This window comes from Pygocentrus nattereri, chromosome 14 (assembly GCF_015220715.1).
Source record: "Pygocentrus nattereri isolate fPygNat1 chromosome 14, fPygNat1.pri, whole genome shotgun sequence".
Taxonomy (NCBI): Eukaryota; Metazoa; Chordata; class Actinopteri; order Characiformes; family Serrasalmidae; genus Pygocentrus; species Pygocentrus nattereri.
The window spans coordinates 16,873,890-16,896,481 of NC_051224.1; the positions used below are offsets into that span (position 1 = coordinate 16,873,890).

Consider the following 22,592-nt stretch of genomic DNA (forward strand, 5'->3'; position numbering starts at 1 on the left):
TCCATTCACAGGGCCAGATCCCTAACCTCCAACCCATGACTGCCCCCAGATCAATAATCAAATAGTTAATCATTGACTAAAAGGGAATATTAAATTCTCACTAAGATCTAATATAGGAAGCATTAGGCCATAGTTTACCCGTTTGGTTTCTTTAAAAATCCTACAATGTGATTTCCTGGATTTTTTTTCTCATTTTGTCTCTCATAGTTGAAGTGTACCTATGATGAAAATTACAGACCTCTCATCTTTCTAAGTAGGAGAACTTGCACAATCAGTGGCTGACTAAATACTTTTTTGCCCCACTGTAGACATCTTATGTATTGAACAATTGAAGGTCAAATCAAATAAAGTACTATTCAGTAATATTTCAACAATATTTACTGTCAGTTTTATCTTTTTAGAGCTCACCATGTACAATAATCTGGCTCACTTTCTTCTCTGAATCTGTGTCTCGCGTCATCCTTCCCCTGTGTGTGCATCACTCACTGAATCTCAGTGCTCAACGTAATGCACAGATCTCATTGGCTGAGTAGCGTCACATATGATATTTACAATGCATGCGATAGGTCTGTGAGTTTCCTGGACTGCTAACAGGTACCGTAATGGCTAGAAAAATTTTGCCCATTATAATGGGACCGCGTGTTGAAATTAAATAATCGTCCATAGTTTATGGGTTGTAGGTTGAGGTCTGCATAGGACAGCGTCTGGGTCCAGACTCGGACTGTGGTCCACCTATTAGTGACCTATTAGTCACCTGTTCGTGATCTAGGAAGTGACCAAGGGTCCGGGAGAACAGCTAAGGAACTGCAGATCTCTCCAACCTCAGATAAAACTAGTCTTAATGATGCAGTTATGGCATTCATGAAAGAGCAGCAAGTCAGAAAACATTGCTAACCAACAGAAATATAATTTGCAAAAAGCAACTGGACAACTCCTAAGCCTTCTATGAACAGACCAGGTCAAAGAGTAACTTTCTGGACATCAGAGGTCCCTTCATATCTCCTGTAAAGCAAGTACTGTGTTTCACAGTAGGAAAAGCATGCCAATATTCAAACATGGTGGTGGTAGAGAGAGAAAGTAAAGAGAAACGGAGGTTGTTTTGCTGCCTTTGGATCAAAACAGAAAAGCAAATCCACATATGAATAGCTGAAAAGAAACAAAACAAACGTTCTGGAGTGGCCTTGTCAAAGTCCTGACTGGAACCCAACAGACGTGCTGTGCCAAGGCCTCAAAACCTACCAATATATCTGAATTAAAGCAGTTCCAGAACGTAGAGTGGGCTCAAATTCCACAACAATGTCAAATTATAGGAAATATTCCTTGCAGTTATTACTGCTAAAGGTCATGCTACATGTTTTTCATCTTAACAGGGCAATTCTATTCTCACATGAGTGATCTTTGCTCCATAAATAAATTAAATAATATTTTCAAACTGTGTTTTGTGTTTGATAAGGTCTTGTTTTTTTCTAATATTTCTTACCCAAAGATCAAAAGGCCTTCAATGTGGAGGAAAAAAGAAGGAATGGGGTAAATGCTTTTTCACAGCTCTGTTCAACATTCATTTATTAATCTTTTATAAAATCCTACAAACTGTTTGAAAGATACTATATACTAGCATCACAGAGTCATTCCATACATGTACAGTTTCAGCAACAAAATTGGTCTCATATTAATGAAAACTGTGAAAGCAACATGTGAATGGTGTTAAAGGCTGAGTGTTATATAAATATCTACAGGGCTTTATGTCTCTACTCTAAATTAGCGAGCTGCTCAGGGTGCAATGTTCTAACAGTAGCTTTTGGCACAACAGCAAAAGCTCCTACCCCTTAAAGAGCATGGCTATCAAAGTGAAAATGCCATATTAATATGACTGTGTCTATGCGGAAGCCCTGGTTGAAGACTGGTTGGGCTGACCTCATTTTGCATAATTACAGCCAGAGCAGTCACGGACTGCCTGAGCAGTGGCCGCGCTGAAGAAGTGATCAAACGCGAGGAGAAGGAGCGGTGGAAAATAAGGCATCGCTGTGGGAAGTCTCTGGGTCTTTTTTTAGGTGCTTGAAGCATGAAAGGAAATTAATTAGCCAAAGCTAAATTTGCTGTGACCATCCCACCACCCCTGTGATACACAGGGTGGAGTGGAATAGCATGAGGAAGCTGAAGGGAAACTGTCTCTCAAACTCTCCATCTCTCTCTTCCAGCTCTGGCAGCAAGTGCTGAGAGTCAGAGGGCACACGCAATACAGCAGCCAGCTATATATGATCACACTGAGATCAGCTAGCACTGAATGCCAAATTTAGCCAGACTACCGAACCTTAATGTGGGTTTCCTGCATGACTCTGGCTGGCCTTAACTGACTCTGGCTGGCCTTAACTGACAAAGACTATGTGATTTGCAAAAACTGTCTCAGTGAAATGAAGTCAACGGGCAACACAAAGAACATGCATAGCCACCTTCTTCATCATCATCCTGTTCTGGTTGTTGAGAAAACAGCTAACATTGCCACAACTCAGTCAACCTACAATTATTACAGTTTTCAAAGCAAAACTTCCTTTTACTTCCCCGAGGGCTACCAGGATTACTAAGTCTATCGCTGGGTTTATTTTAGTTTTATAGTTATATAGATTTTAGTGAGGCACAGTTGTGTTCTACTCTTTTATTTTAACCCCAGAGCTGTTTGACTTTCTGGCAGTTTATGGCTATTTTATGTTGGAATGATGGCCTGTGTAGTCAGTATGTGTGCTGAAGAGGCATGAAGCTACATTGTTTTATACTGGTTGTCAAATTCTGAGAAACTGACACTAATGAATACATTTTTCCTGCTAATTGCCTATTTAGGAGTATTTTATTTCCTTCAGTTACACAGATATCATGATGTATCATAGAGGGTTGTGTTGCAGTTACAGAATCACAGTATTGTGATATCATGATGGGCAACATATTGTGATATTGTATTACTGTGAGATGCCTTGTGATTTCCAACCCTACTTAGCATGGGTGTTGTGTTTACCGTAGAGTGCAGAGCTGTGGCTAGTAATGACCTTTCCTGCTAAGCCCTATTGTGCTTATGTGCCTTTTCTGCTGGTGTTAATAAAGAGCACCTCTCACAGAAGAAATCATGGCCTCTCCTGCTTCCTCAAGATGAATATATCAATTAAAAGGAACAGAGTATGACTGATTTTTTTTGTCCATGCAAGATAAACAAGCATACAGCCAGGATCATTCGAGGCTCCACTCATTCCTCAGAGACTCTACACTTCACTCAGATTGTGAGACTTAAACTTGTACCTCATAGGCTTGAGACTTTGCTATGACTCGCACCCTTAGAGACTTGAAACTTGACTCTGATTTGCACCTTAGAGGCTCAAAACTTTACTGTGACTTGTATCTTAAAGACTCGAGACTTTAGTGTGACTCACACCTCAAAGACCCGAGGCTTTACTCAGACTTGCACCTCAGAGACTCGAGGCTTTACTCCAACTCGCATCTCAGAGACTCGAGACTTTACTATGACTCGTAGCTCTAAGACTGGAGACTTTACTATGACTCGCCCCTCAGAGACTCATGACTTTACTCTGACTCGCACCTCAGTGACCTGAGACTTAACTCAGACTCGCACCTCAGGGACTCAAGACTCTAACCTTCACTCACACCTCAGAGACTCAAGACTTTACTTATACTCAGACCCTCAAGATTTTACTCTGACTCACACCTTACAAACTCGACTTTACTCTAACTTGGATCCCAGAGACATGAGACTTGACCCGCAAGTGGCTTGTAAACATATCAGAATTAAAATCTTAAACACTGCAGCAGAAAGTATAAAGACTTAATTCTAGAAGACCTTTAATGACCTTTAGTGAATGTCTTAATTATTCAGACCAGTAACAAACGCATCCTGAACCAATTCTCAGCATGCCGGTCATGTCGACCTGTTCATTTAGTCTGGAATGTTTCTGTTCTAATGCAGATTGTTGTCTGTGAGATCGCACCTCTCCAACCAAAGGAAAACCGGCTGCATCCCATGACTAAATCACTACAGACCCTGAAAAGCCCAAACAATCCCACCTTTAATTTTTCTCCTTCTTAACCTCCTTCACTCTTTTTCTCCCTCACACTGAGGCTTTTTAAGCAAGACTGCAGCAGCAGTGAGTCATTTACCCCCCAGCTAGAACATCACTGCAAATGATAACTGACCTTTTCATTGTCTGAGAACACTAAAATATTAATTAGAAAAGAGAAAACACTCCATTCTGTAACCCTAAAACTCCACGCTTCTAGAACATTCAACAGAGTGGCCTTTTGTTTCTTTGTCTTTATAACTTTTATTCATTCACATTTTCAAGCTGCATTTGTTTCTTTATCTCTGATTAATGTGCCTCGTTCTGACATAATTGCAAGCCCTCTTCAGTGATCTTCACAAAATTCAGCAGCGTTCTGCCAACTGACTGATTGATGAAAGAACTGTCAAAAGTGGTGAAGTGTTTAAGTCAAAACAATGAAAAGCAATCAAAGTTGAAGCACAACAGAAAGTACAATTTTCACTTTGCATAAAAAGTGAAGCCAAGTCCTAACGGCTGTTAGTCTCCAACGAACACACCATTGAAGCCTTGGCACAGGCTGGTCACACTAACACAAGGAACAGACTCAACAGCTGTTGGGACAAAATGCAGATTTGAATGAGTGACCGAAATCAAACAGCAAGCAAAAGTTGACCATGCATATTGATAGAATGCTGTTGCTTCTGTTGCTGCAACAGGCTCCATAAGTACTAAAGCTAAATCGTGGGTGGGAATCAATGTAGCACAAATCTCACAAAAACAAGCAGTACAATAGCAATGCTGGAGCAAGTAACTGAGAGACCCCAGTGGGCTGTGGGCTAGCAAATATGCTGTAAGCAAACCAATGCACAAACAAACTGTAAATGTTCAAATTCTATATTTGTAGTAATTTAGAGGTTCCTCAGTATAGCCCCCTCAAGTGGTACTAAACCGGTTTGCTGATCTTGGTTAGTTAATAAGTAGAGACTGAACTAATTGGGGTGAATCTGGCACTGATTGACACAAACCCCCCCCCCCCCCCCAAAAAAAAACAGTGGTCTACTTTATGCATACGTAAAACAACTGTGTTATTACATTTGTTTTGGCTTGTAGTTGGAAAACTAAAAGACGCTGGCCCAATGCCTGTCTACAGAAGCAGGCTCAAGGCAGGCTTTCTGACTCAGCTTCAGCTTCACAAAAACAACACTGAAAACAAACAGACACAGTTAACTTGTTTACAACAGCGTTTACCATCAGATTATGAATCACTCCATTACCAAATGACTCTTATGTAGCTATCAGCTTTTAAATTTAGCTGGAAGTTGGTTTATGCATTTGCTAACTAACAAAGACAATAAAAATGAACAACATACAAAAATTCACTGTTTTAATGAACTTTTCCTGATTCCAGAGAACAGCATTCCGAAATAGAAAATGTTACAGGTCATAACATGAAGTAAGACAGCTTTTAACATTAACCTTAGCTAACCAGCTAGCACAGCTATCTTACTGTGATGAATCTTCTTCATCCAGTGACCCATCATGTTTCCTCTTAAGATGCCCCAACATCCCATAGCCAGCTGAGGTTGGCTTTTGCAAGTAACTGATAACCTTTTTTCCTGAGTTTAGCGTGAAATGCTCCCATGCTTATGAGGATTTTGTTCTTGAGGCTGTCATCATGCTATTGTTAACTCCCCCATTTGTGGGATTTAAAAAGTATCACTTAACTTACCACATAAATATATATAAAAAAAAAAGTTGTGGGCTGGAGGTTGGGGAACTGGCCCTGTGACCGGAAGGTTGTCGGTTTGATCCCCAGCGCCAACAGTCCATGACTGAGGTGTCCTTGAGCAAGACTCCTAACCCCCAACTGCTCCCCGGGCACCATGGATAGGACTGCCCACCGCTCCGGGCAAGTGTGCTCACTGCCCCCTGGTGTGTGTGTGTATTCACTAGTGTTTATGTGGTGTTTCGCTTCACGGATTTATTTATTTATTTTGTTCCATAGGAAATTCTAGAAAAGCTCATTTTAATTTGTGCAGTAGTTGGTATGCGCTCACACACCGTAATTCACTGATTTCCCTTGAGATGTATATATACATATATGTATATATACGTTTTTGTGGTTGTGCTAGGTGATTGGTTCTGTCATCTGTCAATAAAAAAAGTCTGATTTGTGGGCGGGACTAGGAGTTGTGTGGAGAGCAGAAGAGAGACAGAGTGAGCTAAGCGAGTTCAACCACGCGGTAACGCAGCTAGTTCGGGTTTCAAAGGTGTCCCAAAATGTGGTAGACGGACAGTTAGACCACGGAGAGTGTTACTGGAAAGCCCAATGAGCTACACAGAACTGGAGCCGCTAAAGAGAGGACTGTAAGCGACTGCCTGGACATTTCACCATTTGCACGAGCCTCGCTCTCAGCCGTAACTGCTGTCGACCTGTTCCTACGTCCACCTGCTCGCACCAGAGATCCTGAACTTTCGCTAGAGGTCGTGAGTACTGTGCTTGCACCCAGGAAAGTTTTGTGTTGCTTACATTAAGTAAGTGAAGTGGTTATAAATGTTTTGAGCCTCAACGCACACGAGCTACGATCCAGGCCTGCAACGTTTTGTTTTGGTACATGTCTGAGTGAGTGTGAGTGCGCGTGTGTGGGCCCACTGTTCAGAGAGGTAATATTGTCATTTATGGAGTAACTAGTTATGTGTGTGGTTGGTTGGTGTAATGGGTAACTCCTCTGCCTTCTATGCTGTAGACTAGGGTTCAATCCCCACCTGGGTAAACACCCTACACTAAACCAATAAGAGTCCTTGGGCAAGACTCCTAACACCACCTTCACCTACCTGTGTAAAAAAAATGGTCAAACTGTAAGTCGCTCTGGATAAGAGTGTCAGCCAAATACCGTAAATGTAAATGTGTATTGGATCAGAGCTGTGGATTTGATTTTGGGTTTCAGATAGTTGGTAATTAGTACCTTGGAGATATACATACACATATATATATATATATATATATATAAAACATTCTACCTTGTGGGGTTTGGACAATAATATTCATCTGAAGTATATTTCATTTTCTTTAAAACTGAAAATTCAGCTCTTCTAATTCATACTATACTCACAGTGAAAGTTGGCTACGACATAAAACGTATTGTTTTGGTTACCTGTGTTCTCATTTGATCTAGCTTTTGTTTTAGATACAGCTATAACACCACTAAATACAAAATCTCCTTTTAGTATTTTTCCTACCGCTTTGCTACTCCATTTTATATGTTGTGTTCATATAGTTCTTCAGACTAAGGAATATTATATGAAGCACTAAAACTTTATTGGGGTGGGAGAGAAAAGGGAGACATCCGGTGGCGTTTTGAGTTGAATTTCATTAGAGCCATTAAGTCCATTTCATTTCGTTTACATCAAACAAATTGTAACATATCCTGTTCATCACCCCTAGTCAATGGGACCCAGGGCCCTGCCTTTATTTCACAGAGAGTTAGGCAGGGTGTTACATAAGTTTGGTCGTAGATTTTAGTTGAATAATTGTTGAACGTCTATTAGATATACAGATACTAGTGCATGTGCACATGAAAGCCATTTATAATATGACATTTATAATGAATAGCCAAGTGCATGAAACATGAGGATAAGAAAGTGCCAAAGAAAGAAGCATTTATAACAGTAAATAATAAAGGCAAAGCTGATGCTATTGCCACTAGGGTTAGTTCAAACTATGCTTAAAGTAAGCAAGAAACAAATATCTAGCTATCAGCAATACATAAATTAACCAGCTATAAATTGATATAATTTAGACAGCTTGTGACAATCATTGTTATTAGTTAGCAGATAATTTTACAGTACATCACATGGAAAGGCAGCAGCCCCCAAAATATCTGGCTTATTGTTAATGTCAATACTTATTTTGCTTTTAGACCACCTCATACCGCTCAGGTCTGCTGAATATATACAACAAATCTGTCTTATATGTTATGTAAATATGTGAACAGATACTTTTATTTCTACTCTCTTATACTTTAACTTTTCTTTTTGATTTATTTTTGCCTAACTTATGTCTCTTTTATTTCTATTTTTATATTTTCTGCACAGTATACATAAGCTTATGTACAGTTATGTCTTTCTATCTTTCTATCTATCCATCCATCCATCCATCCATCCATCCACCGCCCCCAGAGGAGTAGAGCTTTTTATTTTATCACTAGCTGGCGAGCTTAGTTATCTCATTATAGTAAATAAATGAAGACAATGAAAAAGCTAGTCTCTAGGATAGCAGAGAAAATATAGTTGGACTTTGAGATGGGCTGGTCTGCATCACATAACTCTTGAGTCTGAAAACGAGGGCTCTCTGTACACATCCAGTACACATTCTCGTATGCTGCATAATCCAAAGACACAAAGTGTTCTAACCACCTATTAAAGCTGTAATGCAAAGCTTTGTTCCCCCCTTAAATTCAACTAGGACAGTTTTATTAACTTTAAAAACTTAACAGTTTTTATTAACTTTATCAGAGCATTCAACATTATAAAAGAACTTCACTTATCTGTTCTCGAATTTTGAGGTAAGAGGAAGCAATACTTTCAGAGGCCTCAGTGTGAGCTTTGCTGCTTATTTTTTTAAAAACATAATTTAAAAAATTTTTCTTAGTAGTTACAGATCAATTAACAAGCTAATTAATAAATAAATAATTAACCAATCCAGCAGCTTTTCCTTGGAACTTGAGCTTGAAAGTATCTCAAAATCTACACAATCCAACAACAGTCCCTTAGACTGAGTATTAATTTGCCTAGAAAGAATGGCCAGCACATTCCCAACTGTTACTTTTTTTTGTTGCTCTTTCTGCCAAAAAAACACACTTATTTAATTTTATGAAAAAAAAAGCATAATTTATGTAGCATTGGTTTTAATGAAGGTTGCAGAAGTTTCTGTGAAAAATTGCCTCAAGCAGGTCTTCTTTGCAGAGATGCAGGTTGGAAAACTGAGGACTAGCTTAAAGGTGAGAGGGTGATAGATTCTTGGCTCTTGCTTAAATTTGCACAGGCAATCTAGTCACGCATGCTGGATTTGGCCCTTACTGTTAGCAAGGGAAGGTCATCCAGAAGGCCCTGTCAGACAAGACAGCCAGATAAAACCAAAAAAAAACTAAAGGGCCTGCGAGAGCGAGCGAGCGAGAGAGAGAGAGAGAGCGAGCGAGCGAGAGAGAGAGAGAGCGAGAGAGAGAGAGAGAGCGCATCAAAAGTAGTAAGACAGAAGCGACTCCGGAGAACGAGCTCCAGTCCTCTGTCTTGCGGACACGTAGCTGATAAGCGCTGGACTCTGTCATGCTGACACTTTGTGATAAGAGCAACAGCAGCTCAGAGGACATCCAGTACCAAAGTCTCTGACAAGGGAACACTACCACTGACCCTCCACGGCACCTGGGACTCTCCTTTGCTCAGTTTAGTCCAAGCTGTCAAGCTGGAGGCACATAACACCTATGACTTTTTATGTCTTCTCTCCTATGACTACTGTGCTGTAGGCAGCTGCTACATTCATTATTGGTAAGTCACCTCTGGCCAGTTTTACAGCAAAAATAATTTGTTCTTGCTGCTAGAGAGCTATAGTAAAAGAAAGAATGGACCCAACATCACCAATAACAGCAAATATTTATGTTATTAGGACTACTAGTTCCAAAAAGGTCTCAATATTACCATGACAACAAGGATTCATGACCTAAAAGACCCTTATCTCCCAGATCAGATCCTTATCAGGCGACATATTTTAGTAAATGCTACTATGATCAGTTACCATAGATATTGGATGACAATCATCTGTAAATGTTAGCACATCAAGTTTCAATACATTTTACCATACAATTTTCAGTAGATGTTTCTACAAACAGAATTATTGGTAGATGTTATTATGGCAACAAGATTCAGTAGATTTAACTATAGGCCTAATTAGACTGGAGGCGTTTGTCAGGAAGTCACCTATAATATATTAACACATCCATGTTTTTTTAATACATATATCTACACTGCTCAAAAAATAAAGGGGACACTTAAACAACACAATATAACTCCAAGTAAATCAAACTTCTGTGAAATCAAACTGTCCACTTAGGAAGCAACACTGATTGACAATCAATTTCACAGCTGTTGTGCAAGTGGAAAAGACAACAGGTGGAAATTACTGGCAAGACACACTCAATAAAGGAGTGGTTGTGCAGGTGGGGACCACAGACCACTTCTCAGTACCGATGCTTTCTGGCTGATGTTTTGGTCACTTTTGAATGTTGGTGGTGCTTTCACACTCGTGGTAGCATGAGACGGACTCTACAACCCACACAAGTGGTTCAGGTAGTGCAGCTCATCCAGGATGGCACATCAATGTGAGCTGTGGCAAGAAGGTTTGCTGTGTCTGACGTGGAGGAGGCCGTAGCAGGGCAACAACCCAGCAGCAGGACTGCTACCTCCACCTTTGTGCAAGGAGGAACAGGAGGAGCACTGCCAGAGCCCTGCAAAATGACCTCCAGCAGGCCACAAATGTGCATCTGCACAAACGGTTAGAAACCGACTCCATGAGGATGGTATGAGGGCCCGACGTCCACGGATGGGGGTTGTGCTCACAGCCCAACACCGTGCAGGACGCTTGGCATTTGCCAGAGAACACCAGGATTGGCAAATTTGCCACTGGTGCCCTGTGCTCTTCACAGATGAAAGCAGGTTCACACTGAGCACATGTGACAGACGTGACAGAGTCTGGAGACGCCGTGGAGAGCGATCTGCTGCCTGCAACATCCTTCAGCATGACCGGTTTGGCAGTGGGTCAGTAATGGTGTGGGGTGGCATTTCTTTGGAGGGCCGCACAGCCCTCCATGTGCTCGCCAGAGGTAGCCTGACTGCCATTAGGTCCTGAGATGAGATCCTCAGACCCCTTGTGAGACCATATGCTGATGCGGTTGGCCCTGGGTTCCTCCTAATGCAGGACAATGCTAGACCTCATGTGGCTGGAGTGTGTCAGCAGTTCCTGCAAGATGAAGGCATTGAAGCTATGGACTGGCCCGTTCGTTCCCCAGACCTGAATCCGATTGACCACATCTGGGACATCATGTCTCGCTCCATCCACCAACGTCACGTTGCACCACAGACTGTCCAGGAGTTGGCGGATGCTTTATTCCAGGTCTGGGAGGAGATCCCTCAGGAGACCATCCGCCACCTCATCAGGAACATGCCCAGGCGTTGTAGGGAGGTCATACAGGCACGTGGAGGCCACACACAATACTGAGCCTCATTTTGACTTTTGAAGGACATTACATCAAAGTTGGATCAGCCTGTAGTGTGTTTTTCCACTTTAATTTTGTGTGTGACTCCAAATCCAGGTCTCCATTGGTTAATAAATGTGATTTCCATTGATGATTTTTGTGTGATTTTGTTGTCAGCACATTCAACTTTGTACAGAACAAAGTATTCAATGAGAATATTTCATTCATTCAGATCTAGGATGTGTTATTTGAGTGTTCCCTTTATTTTTTTGAGCAGTGTATTTAACACATCAGTGATCTCATTAGCTCCTGCATCAGGATGACAAAATTATCACAGCACAAACAAGTTTCTAGTGGGATGTATTTTGTACAAATCCATGATCCATATTTGTGTCACATGTGGTCATTGCAGAAAACTAAAAGTTGATGTTGTGAATAGAAAGTAATGCTTTATATCTGTATAAACAGCTGTGGCGTCTCGCTCCTGCTAATGTTCTCCCAGTTTAGAGAGGAAGGAAACAAAGCTCGTCCACCCTGACAAGTACATGGAAACTTTACCAGAGCATCCATCACATGAGAAGTGTTTAACCCTCCTCTTCACCTCCCACCCCTTACTTTAGTGTTCCCGGTCAAAATTGACCGGTCTGTTTTAACTGCTCTTAAATTAGCACAAAAAACATTTTTCACCACCATATTTTTATTCAACATTCTTTAGCTGTGAACAACGTCTCAAAGTAGTGTTTAACCTGAATTTATAGAATTAGACATAAAATAACTGCAGTGAAAATACAAATAGAGTGAGTGAGTTGGGGCGGTGTGTATGAGGATGTTTTCTGTCTGATGGATGAATAGAGTCTGGATACCCATTCATTTCCTATGGCAGTCACTGTTGACCGGGAACACCACAGGTGTAATGATTGATTAAACACTCAAAATTCAATGGAAGAGGTGATCATCACTTTTATATGTTCAAGTGCATAGCGTGGAGGATATCATAAGGCCTTGAGGCAATCAGATATAAAACACAATATTTATGAGTGTTTTAAGTTGTAAATCGGTCAGATTTGACCCGAACACTACAGGAAGGTTAACATGGATACACGCTCTAGAAAAGTAGCAGCAGTAAAAAAAATATTTCCCTACACAAAGCAAGTAACTAAATAGAGACTAAAATAATTAGATTAATAGTCAAGAGAGTAAAAAAAAATCCATTTTACATGGCCGAGCCAGACAGAAATACAATCACAGAGTGGCACCTATAAAGGAGGAAATTATCCCAAGATATAAATGAACCCCATCTGAATCAGACTATAGACAACAAGTAAAAGGTAAATGGTACTATGGCAACAACTGTCAATAGTTTTACTATGACTACAAGCTTTAGTAAATGTTACTATAACTACAACTTTCAATAGATGTTACTATAACTAACAGTTTCAGTAGATGTTCATAACAACAACAGACTTCAGATGTTACTATAATGGCAAGTTTCAGTAGATGTTACTAGAAATACACCGTAAATGTTTCAGCTGATGTTCCTATTAATGAAGCTACTATTACTATCAGGAGATTTTACTACAAGTTTGACTAGATGTTACTATTAGCATAAACAGAAGATATCACTAAGACAGCAAGCTTCCCAAGATGTTATTATGACTATAGTTGCAGTAGATGTTGTTATAAGAAGTTTTAGTAGACGTTCCTATGAATCCAAGTCTCTGTGCACTGTTAGAAATAAAGATTCTGTGCAGGTACATTTTTTATTCATCAATGTAGAAGCAATGTAAATGTTACATCAAAGGTACAACAGTGGTTTTAAGGGCCAACTGTGTACTGTAAACAAGGTTGTTTTTTCCCCCCAGAGAAAAAACACAAATTTTTCTCTTTTCATAACCTAATGTTTTAAAACGGACCAATAAAATAAAAAAAGCTTGAGACAAGACAGGGTGTGTGAAGTCAGTATGACTCAAAAAATATAATAGTAATGGGAAATAATACAATTATGTTCCTTAACAAAAGATAATGAAGATGTTCCATTGATGGTACCACCCCAGTGACAGTTCAGGACCTTTTTTTCTGAGAGCGTACACGGTTGAGCTCTGAGACTGGGTACTTATTTCTCAGTGTTCAACAGCCCTAATCAGTATGAGCTATTAGTGAGTATCCATTAGGCTGTACTGCTCTGAAATTAGACATTAGCTCAGCACTAACTGACAGAGCACCAGACGGACAGACTGCAACGCACTAGCATGGACAGCTGAGAGCAAGGTCACGCAGATAGACACCAGAACAGCTCAGACAGCCAAGAGAGGAAGGGAGACATAAACCAAAATGAAGGACATAATCACTCCAACATCAGAGCTGTGGACAGCTGGGTGATGAAAGAGGAGTGGTGCAGAACGAAACTGATATGTGTACAAAAATCCCACTGGACACACATGTAAGGCTTTACTGAGTGCAGAGCTCAATCTGCTGAACCCAGTGGAAGGTAATGAAAGCCAAACACTTCAGATTAACAGTGAGAGCACTCGAGACGGGCAGAACGGCCACCCCTGCCTTGAAATGGGAGGGGCTGGAGTAGAAGAATGGATGAGTGAGGCAAAGGTGGAGGTAAAGGCCCACATTTCCACAGTAACTGAGAATGCACACTGATTGGTCGTCACTCACCCGCTGCTCTTGTGTGGCTACGAAGGTCTGGAAGCCAGGTGCCACCCCGAAGCCGAGCTCATGAACGAACGGAGGCTCCGCATGACTGTGGATCTGCACCCGCACACCGGCCTCAAACGCTGTCTCCTCTGCACAGATGAGATAGAGAAACATTTGTTCATTAAAGTGAGCTGAAGCATTCCTAGCACTGACCACCAAGTTCACACTGGTCAGTGGAAATGTCTCACGCCACTACCTGAAACATTTTACTTGGGTCTGCCTCTGAGGGTATGATGTAATAAGCCTTCGACGACAGTTTCAGGTGTAAATTGGACATATTCTGCCTGTCAACCATAAAACCATCACATGAGACTAAACACACAGTTTATGAGCTGTGTGCATGGTGTGGATATGTATTTGATTGAGGATTGTGCAGAAAATAGGTGAAAAAATCAGAAATGCAGTTGATTACATAATTCAATCAATTTACTTGTGTTTTCTTGGGAATTTACTCTACCCCACTTTCCCTGTAACTCTGTCTTTCAATTAATTCATTAGATTAACCAGGACACTGTTGGCAACAATTTGTTTGTGTGTATGTTGAATGTCTGTGTTTTCAAACTTCTGTAAAGCTGCTTTGTGACAACATTGTTGTAAAAAGCGCTATACAAATAAACTTGAATTGAATTGTGTCTGCAAAGGGGAGAGGTGAGAACCCACTGCTGTAGAAACGGTTCACACCTCTCCAAAATATTAGGCACAGCTGCAGCTTTCCTCTTGTCAAAACACTGTGTACAACTACCACAATAAAAAAATTACATTTAAACACAATAAAAAAAAACCTTGCCTGCTCACCCACAAAGATGGAACTCCAGTTCACTTCCCACTTTTCATTACAATATATTCCATTAAAGTTGCTGAACGCATAGTTCAGCTGTGTGTGAGAAGATGCAGTGCCATGTGCTGTGATGAGAATATGTGAGCTGAGTGGGGGGTGGAACATGATTTTTTTGGCTATTTTTATAAAGTCTTTAGAAAGACATCAACATCGACGTCGACATCAAGTGTCCCTTACTCCAAAATCACTCCAATGCCACCCCATCCAACAAGCCAGTTCTTTTTCCACATTAAGTACCTCTGCATGATGCTGTACGAGTGATGCAGCACAGTGACTGCTACACAATACCTATTTACACAGTGTTTCCACTGCAGAACTGTTTAGCACACTTGCATACGGAGAAGCTTCAAATACTGGAACAAAGTTCTACAGATATTACACACAGTTTGTCTCGTGTGATCCATTTTGCTGTGAAAATGATAAAGATTGTATTTACCCATTGCAGTTTTCTGGCTCGTGATTGGACGGTCATTTCACGCCTACATCTTCCAAAAAACAAAGCTGTCGTAGCCCAAAATGTTTCTCATATATAATTCATGATACGAAGAGTCTTGTCCACATGTTCAAGACATAAATATCTTAAGAATAAATCATACAGAGTGGACATGGAGTGGGTTTTCTCTGATGTATGAGTAAGGAGCGGAAAAGTCCATCGTTCCACTCCACTCACATACTCTGGCCGTGAAGCAGTAGACATGCAGAATGTTAAGGTGAGGAAACATCACTTCTCTTTTCTACTCGTCTCGAGTTGGTTGACAGCTCCACTAGCTCACTGCACCTTTAAAACCTTGCACCTGAAGAGCACCACTGTGCACAGCCTTAGTAAATCTCACAGGCACTGTGTCTGATCCTGCTTACAGGTCAGTGGTTGATGCAATTAGCTAGAGTGGAGCATTTTTTTTGCTCTTCTGAACTCAGTGAACTCGAGTGCCAGCTCACCAACATTGTTCAGACAGCCATGATTCAAACAGCGAAACAAAATGGTAACTCTATATTTCTAAAGGTAAGCATTGGTTTGGTAACTCCTAATCCACTAACTAAGCAAGACTGAACAATTCTTCAGACTGACACCTGCATCGGTCCTCTCTTCTTCATTCACACACTTACAAAGGCCTGGTGGACATGAGTTTGCTGAGTCAGCAGACCCCCTGAGGCCTCTTAACAGAGGCTTGTGACAGAAGATCATAGCCAAAAAGGCCCCCTACCCAGACCAGATCCATTACAAGCCACAGCAATGATGCAGTGACTCACACCAGGAGTGTTCCAGACGCAGTAGTCTGTGGGTGTGAGTGTAAAGCTGGAGCATTGTTAGTGTCCAGATGTCAGGGTAACAGAACCTGTTTCACATTTTGTAAAAGCCAACTGCAGTACTTTTGATTAGAAGTGACCAATCCTAGAGTGGAAATTTCACAGATTCTTCAAAAAGTCTGCATGATTAAATGGTTAAGATAAATACGAAATCATTGAGTGGTTTGATGTGAAATGTTCTGTGGTAGAGAAATGTACCAAGTCAGAATTGTTCACAGTGATGGTGATAAGAACCAAATGTCTAAAGATTTTAAGGCCTCTAAGAGCAACCTCATGGCCTAAGCAAAACTGTTGTGGCCTCAATTTTTTATTTAAAGATGACGTGTAGATTCACTGGTCATGTTTAACAGTAAATAAGGTTACCATATTTGTGTGGTAGACATTCAGTACATGGCTATATTTGTGTGACCAGAAATCAGGAGTCAGTAAGTTTGTCCACAATGAAGCATTTCACATCAAACCAAAGGCTTTGTTCACATCTCAACCTTTGAATTATGCAGAAAGTCTAAAAAAATCATAAGAACTCTGATTTAAGTACTATTTGTTTGGAATGTGTTTTAAAGATATATATCGGTTATGTTGCCAGTGGACATCTGCTACATTTATGAATGTTTCATACGGGAAAGAGGTCTCTGCATAAATTACAGAGAACTAGTAGGGACGACTGTTATTTTGGCTTGTGAGATTTCAGTTCTCACTAGTAAGAATACATAGCCTTTCAGAATTCATCTAGATTACAACTGTTTACATGTCAACTTCCATATTTCAACTAATGTAATACCATTTTTACTTTTTTCCTTCCTTCATTTCTGACATCAAGAAACTTGGGATTAAAATGTCTTGTCACAGAAAACTCTTCTCACTCTTTAGAAAATTTTCCTACAGGATAAAAACAGAATGAGCGATGACATGTTGAGTCATGCAGGATTAATCTACAATACGTTTTAGAGTAAAAGCAACTGAAATGTTTATAGATCTACATGTTTATAGATAGACCCAATCTAAAAATGCACTGATTTTTAAATTTAAATTTTCTCTGGTAAAATGTGATCAAACTGAATGGACAATAAGACTAAAAAGGGAGTAGTTGTAATTAAAAAAAAAAAAAAAAAAACATATATATATATAAATAAAAGGGGAATTTTTATATCACTTTATTTATCTTATTAAAATCTACCTATTTTTTTGTAAAAATGGAAAATCAATGTATGCTGATGTTTATCCAGTGTATAAATACACAAATCGCTGAAGACCAGCAGAACAAGTTCTTATTAATTCTAATAGATCTTATTCAGGGCTTCTTTAGTAAAGAAAATGATTCTAGGGAATCATCAATACTCAAAGAACCTTTTGCATGGTTAAAGGGTTCTTTAGTTGATGGAGAATTTACTGTAGATGGTTCCCTGGCACCAAAAAGGGTTCTACCATGCTTACGGTGTCGAGCTTAAAACAGTAGAAGAACAATTCCTGGTGTTACACGGAACCCTTATCAAAAAGGTGCTATATAGAAAGATTTACAGTACATTCTCCCTCAAACTGAAGAACCTTCTCATGATGCAAGGAACCCTTTAATCATGCAGGGGTTACTTGAGTATTAATGGTTCTATATAAACTATTTTCTTTAGTAAAGAAACTTTTTTAAGTGTGAACAGATTTAGTTGTTGGACATGAAGAACAGAAAAGAAAACTGAGACAAACACTGCGAGTGATTTCAGGAGATATTGTATTGATGTAGTCTGCCAGCAGGAGCTGCCGCCTCTGTTCCATTTGCTTCCACCAGCTCCATCATGATCATCATCATCAGCATCATGACCGTTGTTGTCATGGTAATGAGTTTTAGGTGCATAGTGAATGGGGAGAGCATGATGTGCTGGGACACTCCTCTACTTTGCTCTCCCCACAGGAGCTCATCTGCCTCCTCCACAGAGTCTGTGTTTTCTGGCTCTGTCTTAAATAGGAAAAAACTAATTCGCCCCTCACCGCAAGAAGTTTTCTCCTTAGATTTACACTGGAGCTACAAAGGCTAACATAACTAAGAAGTACTGGAAGCTTAGCATTGTGCAAGCACAGGTGCATCACAGCTTATTACAGCAGCAGCAGCCAGGCAAAGCCTGAATGTTGTCCATACAGGACGCATACATTGTTGGGTGAAAAGGGAAATGTACAGTGATGGTTGGATAAAGCATCACTTTACATCTGCACTCTAGCTTTTCATCTCAATTACGGTAATCAGACACTGGTGAATTATGCAGAGAATTCCTGCAGCACATTTTAACATGTCATTTGTGAGTCTGTTAATTTGTTAGAAGCTTTAATTAAAAGAGAAATGTTTGAATGTGGTCAATGTCTTTGCTCTTCAAATGGTCTGATGCTGCTGCATAGCTGGAGTTTACTTTATCTCCTGCATGTCTAACTGCCTGCCTGCCATTAACCTCCTCACCAGCAGCCCAGCATCATCACTTTATCTCTCTCTGTATCTTCCTTTCACTCTTACTTACTTTATCTCCATTTCTCCCTCTCTCTTTTCTCAGTTTCCTTTATCTCCATTTCTCCCTCTCTCGTTCTCTCTCTTTTCTCAGTTTCCTTTATCTCCATTTCTCCCTCTCGTTCTCTCTCTTTTCTCAGTTTCCTTTATCTCCATTTCTCCCTCTCGTTCTCTCTCTTTTCTCAGTTTCCTTTATCTCCATTTCTCCCTCTCTCGTTCTCTCTTTTCTCAGTTTCCTTTATCTCCATTTCTCCCTCTCTCGTTCTCTCTTTTCTCAGTTTCCTTTATCTCCATTTCTCCCTCTCTCGTTCTCTCTCTTTTCTCAGTTTCCTTTATCTCCATTTCTCCCTCTCTCGTTCTCTCTCTTTTCTCAGTTTCCTTTATCTCCATTTCTCCCTCTCGTTCTCTCTCTTTTCTCAGTTTCCTTTATCTCCATTTCTCCCTCTCTCGTTCTCTCTTTTCTCAGTTTCCTTTATCTCCATTTCTCCCTCTCTCGTTCTCTCTCTTTTCTCAATTTCCTTTATCTCCATTTCTCCCTCTCTCTTTTCTCAGTTTCCTTTATCTCCATTTCTCCCTCTTCTCAGTTTCCTTTATCTCCATTTCTCCCTCTCTCGTTCTCTCTCTTTTCTCAGTTTCCTTTATCTCCATTTCTCCCTCTCGTTCTCTCTTTTCTCAGTTTCCTTTATCTCCATTTCTCCCTCTCTCGTTCTCTCTCTTTTCTCAGTTTACTTTATCTCCATTTCTCCCTCTCGTTCTCTCTTTTCTCAGTTTCCTTTATCTCCATTTCTCCCTCTCTCGTTCTCTCTCTTTTCTCAGTTTCCTTTATCTCCATTTCTCCCTCTCTCGTTCTCTCTCTTTTCTCAATTTCCTTTATCTCCATTTCTCCCTCTCTCTTTTCTCAGTTTCCTTTATCTCCATTTCTCCCTCTCTCGTTCTCTCTTTTCTCAGTTTCCTTTATCTCCATTTCTCCCTCTCTCGTTCTCTCTCTTTTCTCAGTTTCCTTTATCTCCATTTCTCCCTCTCGTTCTCTCTCTTTTCTCAGTTTCCTTTATCTCCATTTCTCCCTCTCTCGTTCTCTCTCTTTTCTCAGTTTCCTTTATCTCCATTTCTCCCTCTCTCGTTCTCTCTCTTTTCTCAATTTCCTTTATCTCCATTTCTCCCTCTCGTTCTCTCTCTTTTCTCAATTTCCTTTCTCTCCATTTCTCCCTCTCGCATTCTCTCACTCTTTTCTCCTTTTCTGTGTTTCTCCCTCTCTCCATTTCCCCCCTCGTTCTCTCTCTTTTCTCCCTTTCTTTTTCCACTCTCCATTTTTCCCTCGTTCTCTCCCTTTTCTCATTCTTCCTTTCTTTTACCTCTTTTTCATCCCATTTCTCCCTCATTCTCTCTTTTCTCCTTTTTTTCTCCTTTTCTGTGTTTCTCCCTCTCTCCATTCCACCTCTCGTTCTTTCCCTTTTCTCCCTCTTCCTTTCTCTTTTCTCCTTCTTTCTTTCTCCTTTTCTGTGTTTCTCCCTCTCTCCATTCCCCTCTCATTATCTCCCTTTTCTCCCTCTTCCTTTCTTTTTCCTCTCCATTTCTCCCTCATTCTCTCTTTTCTCCTCCTTTCTTTCTCCTTTTCTGTGTTTCTCCCTCTCTCCATTCCCCTCTCATTCTCTCCCTTTTCTCCCTCTTCCTTTCTTTTTCCTCTCCATTTCTCCCTCATTCTCTCTTTTCTCCTCCTTTCTTTCTCCTTTTCTGTGTTTCTCCCTCTCTCCATTCCCCTCTCATTCTCTCCCTTTTCTCCCTCTTCCTTTCTTTTTCCTCTCCATTTCTCCCTCATTCTCTCTTTTCTCCTCCTTTCTTTCTCCTTTTCTGTGTTTCTCCCTCTCTCCATTCCCCTCTCATTCTCTCTTTCTCCTTTTCTGTGTTTCTCCCGCTCTCCATTCCCCCTCTCATTCTTTCCCTTTTCTCCCTCTTCCTTTCTCTTTTTCCTCTTTCTCTCCATTTCTCCCTCATTCTCTCTTTTCTCCTCCTTTCTTTCTCCTTTTCTGTGTTTCTCCCTCTCTCCATTCCCCTCTCATTCTCTCCCTTTTCTCCCTCTTCCTTTCTTTTTCCTCTCCATTTCTCCCTCATTCTCTCTTTTCTCCTCCTTTCTTTCTCCTTTTCTGTGTTTCTCCCTCTCTCCATTCCCCTCTCATTCTCTCTTTCTCCTTTTCTGTGTTTCTCCCGCTCTCCATTCCCCCTCTCATTCTTTCCCTTTTCTCCCTCTTCCTTTCTCTTTTTCCTTTCTCTCCATTTCTCCCTCATTCTCTCTTTTCTCCTTTTCTTTCTTTCTCCCTCTCTCCATTCCCCTCTCGTTCTCTCCCTTTTCTCCCTCTTCCATTCTTTTTCCTCTCTCTCCATTTCTCCCTCATTCTCTCTCTTTTCTCCTTCTTTCTTTCTCCTTTTCTGTTTCTCCCTCTCCCCATTCCCCCCCCGTTCTCTCCCTTTTCTACCTCTTCCTTTCTTTTTCCTCTCTTTTTCCTCTCTTTTTGCTCTCTCTCCATTTCTCCCTCTTTTGTTCTCTCTTACTCTGTTCTCCTTCTTCCTTCCTCCTTTTCGGTCTCTCTTTCTCTCGGTTTTTTTGTATCGCTCCTTTCATTCTCAGTTTTTTTTTGTTTGCTCTTTATATTTTTTCTCTCTTCCTTATTCACTTTCTCTCTTTACTCTTTTTTTCCTTTCTCTTTTTCTTTCTTTCTCCCTTCCTTTCTTTCTCCCCATTTCTTCCTCTTTCATTCTCTCTTTCTCCTTTTCTTTTTCTCAATTTTGCAATCTCTCATTCTCTCACTCTTTTGTTCTTCTTAAATTTCTCTCACCTGCTTTTCTCCCTCCTTATTCTCTCTCCCCCCCTTTTCCCTGCGCTTGTGTTTTTCTCTCTTCCTTTCTCCCACTCATCCACATTCTTTTTTTGTGTCCTTGTCTTTCTCTTTTCATTCTCTCTCACTCTTTTGTCCCTCCTTCATTCTCATTCTTACACTTTTCTTTCTTTTCTCAATATATCATTTTCTCTTCCTTTCTCTCTCTTTTTCTTCCTGTCCATTTCTTCTCCCTTCTCTCTCCCCAACCTCTCTCTCCCCCTCTCTGACATTTCAGCTCTGTCTCGCCCTTAGCTACACTCTGTGCTCTCAGTGATGTCATCAGTTCCTTTTCTGGGAAACTGCCAGCTCACATATTTGTCAAGGCTTTGTCATGAGCAACATCAGACTGCATCGCAGAGGAAGACCCTCCTCCACACACACGCACTGGTAGGGTTATACATATGTATTATACATTTGGGAAAATGGGTCAAAATGGGTCAAAATGGCCCCTTAAGAATAATATTCATTTACTGTGAAGCTAAATTCTGTCTGTTCATGAGTTCTGCATGTAGAGGACGATGATGATGATGATGATGATGATGATGATGATGCACAAACCTGGATATAGCAGTACAAAAAAGAGCCGACATCACAGAAATATGTTCTTTTTTATGTAGGATGGTCAAAACCTCTAAATGCACAATTCAGTCCAAACAGACTAAGCTGCAAAACAGCCCCTTTTGAACTCACTGTTTGTGTGATGTCATGAAAACCAACACATTTACATATAACTGCTGACTCAATCAGAACTTCCAGAACTAAGTTCATTTAAATATATCTTAAAGGCAAAGCAGCAACAACAAAATTCAAAAGAATAAAGAAGTTAAATAGTGGTCACGTAAAAATCAATTAAGTCTGATTTTTGGTACATTACACATCTGCTATAAAAAATAATAAAAAATGAAAAAGCAAAAGAAAAATGTAGGATAAGCTCTTAAGTTAATAAGTAAATGATGGATTTTCCTCAAAAGCTTCAGTAAATACATTAACATACTGAATTCAAAATTCAGTAACCTAAAGATGTGATGCTGTCGAGTTGTTTTTATGCTTGTGATTATTGAAGACTCTTTTAACCCAAATTGAGGGTCCTCCTCA

The 22,592-nt window shown here is 40.3% G+C and overlaps 1 protein-coding gene across 1 annotated transcript in view; it reads right to left on the reverse strand.

Moving 5' to 3' along the window:
- asic2 (acid-sensing (proton-gated) ion channel 2) overlaps positions 1-22,592 on the reverse strand; it is a 230,702-nt gene that overhangs the window by 40,965 nt on the left and 167,145 nt on the right. The window contains exon 3 of the mRNA XM_037544501.1: positions 13,955-14,082. Within this exon, the coding sequence (XP_037400398.1) occupies positions 13,955-14,082 (128 nt within the window). The remainder of the gene's footprint in view (positions 1-13,954; positions 14,083-22,592) is intronic.